The 12,162-nt window shown below is 31.5% G+C and overlaps 1 protein-coding gene across 1 annotated transcript in view; it reads left to right on the forward strand.

Moving 5' to 3' along the window:
- The window catches only part of LOC137407520 (fizzy-related protein homolog), a 36,093-nt gene that overhangs the window by 17,678 nt on the left and 6,253 nt on the right, over nt 1–12,162 (forward strand). The window contains exon 9 of the mRNA XM_068094078.1: nt 1,031–1,123. Coding sequence (XP_067950179.1) covers nt 1,031–1,123 — 93 coding nt within the window. The remainder of the gene's footprint in view (nt 1–1,030; nt 1,124–12,162) is intronic.

The following is a 12,162-nucleotide window of genomic DNA, read 5'->3' on the forward strand; positions in this document are numbered from 1 at the left end:
GTGGGGCATGTAGAAACCCAAAAGGCGTTGGGCAAGTTGCAACACATTTTAATGATGAGAATAGAGGGGCAAGTTGCAACATGTCGCAACTTGCCCCTCTATTTTCATAGAGGGAACAGCTCGAGTAGCATTGAAACTGCTGTTTGATACAAACCTTGATGTCATAGCTAAAAGTTGATCCTCACGATGAACCCCTACATTTCTGGACAATATTGATATCACGACTGCAAATAATAATCCTGTATATAGACAGAAAAGTTACATCTTTACATCAACTGCACTATAGCTGTTCTACCCGGTGTTGCCAGTGCAATAAAAAGTCTTTAGACAGAAAATTGATTTGTATTTAACATATTACAACATTTACCATTCTAACTTTCAAACTACACATCGCGAGAAAAGTGTTTTGTGTAGTTGAAATAAATTAAAAAAGAATATACAAACAACTGTTAAGGTTTTCAAACTTTGTCAAACAACTGTAACTTTCAAACTTCATATCATGAGGGAAATGTTTTTGTGCAGGTCAAATAAATTTTTAAAAAAACACAAAAGGATTTAAATGTAAAATAATTAGCAATTAATAGCTAAATTAAGTCTGTTTTGTTAATATTACAATAAAAGATGATTCGGTGATGATACAATAAATACAAACTGAGAACACAAAATAAAAATCATGAATATGTAGAATTAATAATGACTATTCTTGCGTAGAAGTGTGTGTGCATAAAAAGGTTACTGTTCCACTAGAGGCTATCCATCAAAGCTTTGAATAGGACGATATGGAAACAATATAATTGTCTGCGCGAGAAGAATTGGCTTTGAACCCAGATGTAGTAATCGAACCTTACGAAAAATATTTCTTAATAGGGGCATCGTAACGCGTGCCGCATTAGTAAAATAATCAGCGTGCGCTGTAGCTATAGCTGGAATGACAGATCCACAGACATACATGTACTTTGAGAAATATATATAAAGATTCTATATCCGCTTCTCTGTCAGGTTACTGGTATGTGTGAGCTCATTGCTTTAGGCCATGTCTCCGGATGGTGAAGCTATCGTGACAGGAGCTGGTGATGAAACTCTTAGATTCTGGAATGTTTTCAGTAAATCCCATTCTAACAAAGTACGTAGTAAGTCCCAGCTCGCATTATTCATGGCATCTTAGTGAGTTGGCCCAGACGGGTGTTCACAATTCTGAGTTGCACTTTGCTCGTGTCTCTTTTTATGATAGGCACTCAACAGTGGTTCAAAAATTGGACTTGTGCGTTACAAAGCAATTAACGGGAAAACTTGTTTAGGTGACTATAGTTAATAACTGATTTGTAGGCTGTAATTCATTAGTAGTATATAGAGAGCAGATCTACACACAAAAGTGACGGATCCAGCGGGGGATAGAAAAAGGGGGTTGTGAATTAAATTGGCTAGGGGTGTAGATTGAATCGTGTGGAGTTGAATGAGATGTTGGGGTTTGGGGGGAAATTGTGGTGTAGAGTAGGGGGTTGAATTCGAGGGGTTACGGATCCGCTCCTGGCGTAATCGTCGGATTATCTGTGGATGAGTCATCGGATTAGCGGGGGATGAGTCATCCGATTGAACGCGGATTATCGCGGGATTAGTCGGGGGAATCGTCGCGGATTAGTCGGGCGAATCGTCGCCGATTATCGGTGGAATAGTGGGGGTGAATATCTGGGACATCGAGGGCTGGATGGTTTTCCGGAGTGGATCTCGTGGATTATCGAGGAGAGCGAGAGATTACCTACCGGATGAGTGAGGGGGTTAATATCTGGGACACCGAGGGGTTGATTTTCCGGAGATTGTTATATATTTGAAACATTAAATATATATGAGAAAGTGTTTATGTACAAAGTTATTTTTTGAAGATTTGATGATTTTGTAATGTTGAAGCTCTTGAATGGTTAAGAATTTTAAGGAATTTATTTTCAGTTTTTTTTTTTTTGTATTTTTTTGTATGTAAGATTGAAATTTGTTGGAGAAATTAATATGTTGAATGAAAGATCAGTTTTATTACAAAATTATTCACTTTAAAAGATATATTTATATGTATTATTCATTATTTCCATCATCATTTTGTTTCAATAAAAATAAAATAGTTTATGTTTAACTTGAAATATATGAAAATATTCAAGTAGATAGGACACAATAAAGATAATATAGTATAAATGAAACATTGAATATATACATAAGAAAATGTTCATGTACAATCTTTATCAGTACTTTATAATAATTGTACATATACTTATTCTCTGTACTTTATTAACACACCTGATGATCTCTTACAGCACTTTATAATAATTGTACAAATACTTATTCTCAGTACTTTATTAACACTCCTAATGATCTCTTACAGCACTTTATAATAATTATACATATACTTATTCTCTGTACTTTATTAACACACCTGATGATCTCTTACAGCACTTTATAATAATTGTACATATACTTATTCTCAGTACTTTATTAACACACCTGATGATCTCTTACTACACTTTATAATAATTGTACACATACTTATTATCTGTACTTTGTTAACACACCTGGTGATCTCTTACAGCACTTTATAATAATTGTACACATACTTATTCTCTGTACTTTATTAACACTCTTGATGATCTCTTACTACACTTTATAATAATTGTACACATACTTATTATCTGTACTTTGTTAACACACCTGGTGATCTCTTACAGCACTTTATAATAATTGTACACATACTTATTCTCAGTACTTTATTAACACTCCTGATGATCTCTTAATACACTTTATAATAATTGTACATATACTTATTCTCTGTACTTTATTAACACTCTTGATGATCTCTTACTACACTTTATAATAATTGTACATATACTTATTCTCAGTACTTTATTAACACTCCTGATGATCTCTTACAGCACTTTATAATAATTGTACATATACTTATTCTCAGTACTTTATTAACACTCTTGATGATCTCTTACAGTACTTTATAATAATTGTACATATACTTATTCTCTGTACTTTATTAACACTCCTGATGATCTCTTACAGCACTTTATAATAATTGTACATAGCCTATACTTATTCTCTGTACTTTATTAACACTCTTGATGATCTCTTAATACACTTTATAATAATTGTACATATACTTATTCTCTGTACTTTATTAACACTCTTGATGATCTCTTACTACACTTTATAATAATTGTACATATACTTATTCTCAGTACTTTATTAACACTCCTGATGATCTCTTACAGCACATTATAATAATTGTACATATACTTATTCTCAGTACTTTATTAACACTCTTGATGATCTCTTACAGCACTTTATAATAATTGTACATATACTTAATATCTGTACTTTATTAACACTCTTGATGAACTCTTACAGCACTTTATAATAATTGTACATATACTTATTATCTGTACTTTGTTAACACACCTGATGATCTCTTACAACACTTTATAATAATTGTACATATACTTATTCTCTGTACTTTATTAACACTCTTGATGATCTCTTACAGCACTTTATAATAATTGTACATATACTTAATATCTGTACTTTATTAACACTCTTGATGAACTCTTACAGAACTTTATAATAATTGTACATATACTTATTATCTGTACTTTAATAACACTCCTGATGATCTCTTACTACACTTTATAATAATTGTACATATACTTATTCTCTGTACTTTATTAACAATCCTGATGATCTCTGACAGCACTTTATAATAATTGTACATATACTTATTCTCTGTACTTTATTAACACTCTTGATGATCTCTTACAGCACTTTATAATAATTGTACATATACTTATTCTCTGTACTTTATTAATACTCCTGATGTTCTCTTACAGCACTTTATAATAATTGTACACATACTTATTCTCTGTATTTTATTAACACTCTTGATGGTCTTTTACTACACTTTATAATAATTGTACACATACTTATTCTCTGTACTTTTTTACCACACCTGATGATCTCTTACAGCACTTTATAATAATTGTACATATACTTATTCTCTGTACTTTATTAACACTCCTGATCTTTAATTAAATTAAACTAGTAGACTTGCTAGCATCACATTCTAACTGATATCTTCAAAATATGGAAAAGACTGTGAAGTGATATATAATACACAATCTTTCGATAAAATCATGACAAAATACTTTTGGTAAAGAGAACCCTGTTATCATTCATCAATCTTTGAGAGAATAAATGATACATACTACATTTATTCAAAACAATACATATATTCATTTTCTTTATATTCTTGTTGAATATGTGTGTAGTTAATGCTGTAGAACGTATATTATGAATAACGAACAATAGTACATGTGAATAAGGAATACAATACAAGAGCATTAGAAAAACGTGTAACGCATCCTCGAGGATAAAAACAGAACTGCGTGCGCATGCACTAACCGGAAACGGCAAATCCAATGATTCAATAACGTAACAATTCTCTTCAAAACGAATACTTACCTATACCTACCTTAGTACAATTCCTCAATCTGTCCATTGGGCCTTCTTTTTTTTTTGCTCATCCCTCTATTTACTGGGCAAGAGACTGTTATGGAATGGTTAAGCCAAACCAAACAGGAGAATTCCATAGGCAAGCCTAGGAAAACACTCAGGTCGATTGCCAAGGCGCTTGTCCACACGACAGCCTGAACACAGCGACACTCAACGAACTTAATCGCGAGTAGCCGGCTAACAGAATTCTAGCTGAAGCATACAAGCCTTATGGTATCAACGCTCGATTGCCCCAAAATCTCAATCTGTATATAAGTAGGCATCAGGAGCAGGACTAAGTGATGAAAAGGAAAATTACACTGAGCAAGCTTCTTATACAGAGTATTGAAGAATAGTGGCGTATCCAACAGAATCAATGAAGCGAAAATAGTAAACAGATTTTCGCGAAATTGAATTTCGCGAAAGTGAATTTCGCAAAATTACACATTATATATATATTATATAGTCATCTTTCGCGAAATTGAATTTCGCGAAAGTGAATTTCGCGAAATTAAACATTATATATATTATATAGTCAACTTTCGCGAAATTGAATTTCGCGAAAGTGAATTTCGCGAAAGTGAATTTCGCGAAAGTGAATTTCGCGAAATTACACATTATATATATTATATAGTCAACTTTTCACATATAATATATATGTGTAATTTCGCAAAATTCACTTTCGCGAAATTCAATTTCGCGAAAGTTGACTATATAATATATATAATGTGTAATTTCGCGAAATCCAATTTCGCGAAATTCACTTTCGCGAAATTCAATTTCGCGAAAGTTGACTATATAATATATATAATGTGTAATTTCGCGAAATTCACTTTCGCGAAATTCAATTTCGCGAAAATCTGTTTACTATTTTCGCTTCATTGATTCTGTTGGATACGCCACTATTCTTCAATACTCTGTATAAGAAGCTTGCTCAGTGTAATTTTCCTTTTCATCACTTAGTCCTGCTCCTGATGCCTACTTATATACAGATTGAGATTTTGGGGCAATCGAGCGTTGATACCATAAGGCTTGTATGCTTCAGCTAGAATTCTGTTAGCCGGCTACTCGCGATTAAGTTCGTTGAGTGTCGCTGTGTTCAGGCTGTCGTGTGGACAAGCGCCTTGGCAATCGACCTGAGTGTTTTCCTAGGCTTGCCTATGGAATTCTCCTGTTTGGATTGGCTTAACCATTCCATAACAGTCTCTTGCCCGGTAAATAGAGGGATGAGCAAAAAAAAAAAAAGAAGGCCCAATGGACAGATGGAGGAATTGTACTAAGGTAGGTATAGGTAAGTATTCGTTTTGAAGAGAATATAAAGAAAATGAAGATATGTATTGTTTTGAATAAATGTAGTATGTATCATTTATTCTCTCAAAGATTGATGAATGATAACAGGGTTCTCTTTACCAAAAGTATTTTGTCATGATTTTATCGAAAGATTGTGTATTACATATCACTTCACAGTCTTTTCCATATTTTGAAGATATCAGTTAGAATGTGATGCTAGCAAGTCTACTAGTTTAATTTAATTAAAGATCAGGAGTGTTAATAAAGTACAGAGAATAAGTATATGTACAATTATTATAAAGTGCTGTAAGAGATCATCAAGAGTGTTAATAAAGTACTGAGAATAAGTATATGTACAATTATTATAAAGTGCTGTAAGAGATCATCAGGTGTGGTAAAAAAGTACAGAGAATAAGTATGTGTACAATTATTATAAAGTGTAGTAAAAGACCATCAAGAGTGTTAATAAAATACAGAGAATAAGTATGTGTACAATTATTATAAAGTGTAGTAAGAGATCATCAAGAGTGTTAATAAAGTACAGAGAATAAGTATGTGTACAATTATTCTAAAGTGCTGTAAAAGATCATCAGGAGTGTTAATAAAGTACTGAGAATAAGTATGTGTACAATTATTATAAAGTGTAGTAAGAGATCATCAAGAGTGTTAATAAAGTACAGAGAATAAGTATATGTACAATTATTATAAAGTGTATTAAAAGATCATCAAGAGTGTTAATAAAGTACAGAGAATAAGTATATGTACAATTATTATAAAGTGCTGTAAGAGATCATCAGGAGTGTTAATAAAGTACAGAGAATAAGTATATGTACAATTATTATAAAGTACTGTAAGAGATCATCAGGAGTGTTAATAAAGTACAGAGAATAAGTATATGTACAATTATTATAAAGTACTGTAAGAGATCATCAAGAGTGTTAATAAAGTACAGAGAATAAGTATATGTACAATTATTATAAAGTACTGTAAGAGATCATTTGGAGTGTTAATAAAGTACTGAGAATAAGTATGTGTACAATTATTATAAAGTGCTGTAAGAGATCGTCAAGAGTGTTAATAAAGTACAGAGAATAAGTATATGTACAATTATTATAAAGTGTATTAAGAGATCATCAGGAGTGTTAATAAAGTACTGAGAATAAGTATGTGTACAATTATTATAAAGTGCTGTAAGAGAACATCAGGAGTATTAATAAAGTACAGAGAATAAGTATATGTACAATTATTGTAAAGTGTATTAAGAGATCATCAAGAGTGTTAATAAAGTACAGAGAATAAGTATATGTACAATTATTATAAAGTGCTGTAAGAGATCATCAGGAGTGTTAATAAAGTACAGAGAATAAGTATATGTACAATTATTATAAAGTACTGTAAGAGATCATCAAGAGTGTTAATAAAGTACTGAGAATAAGTATATGTACAATTATTATAAAGTGCTGTAAGAGATCATCAGGAGTGTTAATAAAGTACTGAGAATAAGTATATGTACAATTATTATAAAGTGTAGTAAGAGATCATCAAGGGTGTTAATAAAGTACAGAGAATAAGTATATGTACAATTATTATAAAGTGTATTAAGAGATCATCAGGAGTGTTAATAAAGTACTGAGAATAAGTATGTGTACAATTATTATAAAGTGCTGTAAGAGATCATCAAGAGTGTTAATAAAGTACAGAGAATAAGTATATGTACAATTATTATAAAGTACTGTAAGAGATCATTAGGAGTGTTAATAAAGTACTGAGAATAAGTATGTGTACAATTATTCTAAAGTGCTGTAAGAGATCGTCAAGAGTGTTAATAAAGTACTGAGAATAAGTATATGTACAATTATTATAAAGTGCTGTAAGAGATCATCAAGAGTGTTAATAAAGTACTGAGAATAAGTATATGTACAATTATTATAAAGTGCTGTAAGAGATCATCAGGAGTGTTATTAAAGTACAGATAATAAGTATATGTACAATTATTATAAAGTACTGTAAGAGATCATTAGGAGTGTTAATAAAGTACTGAGAATAAGTATGTGTACAATTATTATAAAGTGCTGTAAGAGATCGTCAAGAGTGTTAATAAAGTACTGAGAATAAGTATATGTACAATTATTATAAAGTGCTGTAAGAGATCATCAAGAGTGTTAATAAAGTACTGAGAATAAGTATATGTACAATTATTATAAAGTGCTGTAAGAGATCATCAGGTGTGGTAAAAAAGTACAGAGAATAAGTATGTGTACAATTATTATAAAGTGTAGTAAAAGTCCATCAAGAGTGTTAATAAAATACAGAGAATAAGTATGTGTACAATTATTATAAAGTGTAGTAAGAGATCATCAAGAGTGTTAATAAAGTACAGAGAATAAGTATGTGTACAATTATTATAAAGTGCTGTAAGAGATCATCAGGAGTGTTAATAAAGTACTGAGAATAAGTATATGTACAATTATTATAAAGTACTGTAAGAGATCATTAGGAGTGTTAATAAAGTACTGAGAATAAGTATGTGTACAATTATTATAAAGTGCTGTAAGAGATCGTCAAGAGTGTTAATAAAGTACTGAGAATAAGTATATGTACAATTATTATAAAGTGCTGTAAGAGATCATCAAGAGTGTTAATAAAGTACTGAGAATAAGTATATGTACAATTATTATAAAGTGCTGTAAGAGATCATCAGGTGTGGTAAAAAAGTACAGAGAATAAGTATGTGTACAATTATTATAAAGTGTAGTAAAAGTCCATCAAGAGTGTTAATAAAATACAGAGAATAAGTATGTGTACAATTATTATAAAGTGTAGTAAGAGATCATCAAGAGTGTTAATAAAGTACAGAGAATAAGTATGTGTACAATTATTCTAAAGTGCTGTAAAAGATCATCAGGAGTGTTAATAAAGTACTGAGAATAAGTATGTGTACAATTATTATAAAGTGCTGTAAGAGATCATCAGGAGTATTAATAAAGTACAGAGAATAAGTATATGTACAATTATTATAAAGTGCTGTAAAAGATCATCAAGAGTGTTAATAAAGTACAGAGAATAAGTATATGTACAATTATTATAAAGTGCTGTCAGAGATCATCAGGAGTGTTAATAAAGTACAGAGAATAAGTATATGTACAATTATTATAAAGTGTAGTAAGAGATCATCAGGAGTGTTATTAAAGTACAGATAATAAGTATGTGTACAATTATTATAAAGTGCTGTAAGAGTTCATCAAGAGTGTTAATAAAGTACAGATATTAAGTATATGTACAATTATTATAAAGTGCTGTAAGAGATCATCAAGAGTGTTAATAAAGTACAGAGAATAAGTATATGTACAATTATTATAAAGTGCTGTAAGAGATCACCAGGTGTGTTAACAAAGTACAGATAATAAGTATGTGTACAATCATTATAAAGTGTAGTAAGAGATCATCAAGAGTGTTAATAAAGTACAGAGAATAAGTATGTGTACAATTATTATAAAGTGCTGTAAGAGATCACCAGGTGTGTTAACAAAGTACAGATAATAAGTATGTGTACAATTATTATAAAGTGTAGTAAGAGATCATCAGGTGTGTTAATAAAGTACAGAGAATAAGTATATGTATAATTATTATAAAGTGCTGTAAGAGATCATTAGGAGTGTTAATAAAGTACTGAGAATAAGTATTTGTACAATTATTATAAAGTACTGTAAGAGATCATCAGGTGTGTTAATAAAGTACAGAGAATAAGTATATGTACAATTATTATAAAGTACTGATAAAGATTGTACATGAACATTTTCTTATGTATATATTCAATGTTTCATTTATACTATATTATCTTTATTGTGTCCTATCTACTTGAATATTTTCATATATTTCAAGTTAAACATAAACTATTTTATTTTTATTGAAACAAAATGATGATGGGAATAATGAATAATACATATAAATATATCTTTTAAAGTGAATAATTTTGTAATAAAACTGATCTTTCATTCAACATATTAATTTCTCCAACAAATTTCAATCTTACATACAAAAAAATACAAAAAAAAACCGAAAATAAATTCCTTAAAATTCTTAACCATTCAAGAGCTTCAACATTACAAAATCATCAAATCTTCAAAAAATAACTTTGTACATAAACACTTTCTCATATATATTCAATGTTTCAAATATATAACATTCTCCGGAAAATCAACCCTTCGGTGTCCCAGATATTAACCCCCCACTCATCCGGTAGGTAATCTCTCGCTCTCCTCGATAATCCGCGAGATCCACTCCGGAAAACCATCCAGCCCTCGATGTCCCAGATATTCACCCCCACTATTCCACTGATAATCGGCGACGATTCGCCCGACTAATCCGCGACGATTCCCCCGATTAATCCCGCGATAATCCGCGTTCAATCGGATGACTCATCCCCGCTAATCCGATGACTCATCCACAGATAATCCGTCGATTACGCCAGGAGCAGATCCGTAACCCCTCGAATTCAACCCCCTACTCTACACCACAATTTCCCCCCAAACCCCAACATCTCATTCAACTCCACACGATTCAATCTACACCCCTAGCCAATTTAATTCACAACCCCCTTTTTCTATCCCCCCGCTGGATCCGTCACTTTTGTGTGTAGATCTGCTCTCTATATACTACTTTCATTGTATTACTCGTGAAGTTGCAAGGTGTTTACACTCATGTAAAGATCTTTAAATTGTGTGTGTTATCTCTTTGGCTTCTCAACATCATCAATGGGTGTAGCAAGGTTTATACAGTCAATTAATTTATTAAGGCAATCGGAAGAGATATCAGTCATTCAGTTCACAGGTGGCGATTCTTTACAGTTGGGTTTCCGAGTATACTAACATTACCTTTGACATTAGTGGCGGTATAGAGGCGCCTTATTGTGAGAATGCTGTACTGTTGAACAAACTTTGCTGTAATATTGTTATTATCAGAATATTGGTCAAAGTAAATTGGAAATTCCTCGGTCAGATAAAATCTTAACCTTTTCGACCTTGACTTTTGAACCATGGCCATACTTGCCAACGCGTGTCAGTAATCCTTGGCAATTTGTCCAACGATTCGGAGTTTTTAAACTTTTACTAAATACATGTATATCTAAATGTGTTCATAATACAATGTTATTTGGTAAAATACTAGTAAAAAGTCAAGCTACTCACACACCAAATGTCTTCAAACTGAAAAAAATCAGTATTTAACCATTATTCGGGCTAAAACTATAAAGGTTTGTACAATTTAAAAAGCTTGTAAAAACATTTAGTGTCATATCTATCGAGCACATATTCATCATCTTTTCATGACTCAAAATAAACTGCAAAATTATATTTAGTCTCACAAAAATTTTTTTATCACATTCAACCATGACCTTCCATCGAACATGTCGTATCAATTTTTTCGCGATATCGTTCTAATAAAATTTGTTATTATAGCGAAGGAAATAGATAAAGATATTTGAAAACTGTTACAAATGGAAAGGAAATTTCTGGTGTAACATCCTGTGCAAGAATTAAGCTGATTGGTTTACGCTGTTATACTTAGAAACAGCTTTTGTAAACAATGCTGGTATTCCGAGTGCTAGGGTTTCTGACACGCCTTACACAGTGCCGGAATAACGCCCGTTAGGGTTCAAATGGTTAAGGCTTTCACAAATACAGTGCAACCCCAGTTTGCAATTATCCTGTTATACGTTGTTTTGCCTTACGCTGTGCAAATTGATGTGTTTTCAGTTTTTGCATTCAGAGCAGCTGTAACCTGGCCTTAGCATTGTATGGGTATTTCTAATAATAATAATTAAGAATAACAAGTGATAAGAATAAGTGAGCAAGAATAATTTAGATGTTTCCAGAAGGAAAGGATCAGCAAGGATCAGCAGAACTTGATTGACGTTTTGCTGCATTGGGTGAAAATGGAAGTTGAAATTATCTATGGCTTGTGATAGTTGGAAATAGTTTGGATTCTACTATGAAGATGGGATATTTTAGCTTGGTTGATCTTCAGGTTGTTCGATAAAGAGTTGGGAAAAATCATGATTTTTTTTCTGGAATTATTGAAAAATCAAACCCACTTTTCAGTATTAATGACTTGAATGTTTGAACTTAATAAATTCATATATTTCTCGCATTCAACAGGCAGATAAAATTATAGTGTGCAAATTACATGCAAGTTAGTGGAGTAGAGTTACTAGTGATTTCACAAACTATGAATTAAAGCCAAAAATATAAAATGGTATTATGAAACATTCAAGCACATTCTTCTCTGGTGTGCTCTATGCAGTTGATCATACAAAATATAAATACCATCTTGCGGGTTTTTTCA

Source organism: Watersipora subatra, chromosome 1, assembly GCF_963576615.1.
Source record: "Watersipora subatra chromosome 1, tzWatSuba1.1, whole genome shotgun sequence".
Classification (NCBI taxonomy): domain Eukaryota; kingdom Metazoa; phylum Bryozoa; class Gymnolaemata; order Cheilostomatida; family Watersiporidae; genus Watersipora; species Watersipora subatra.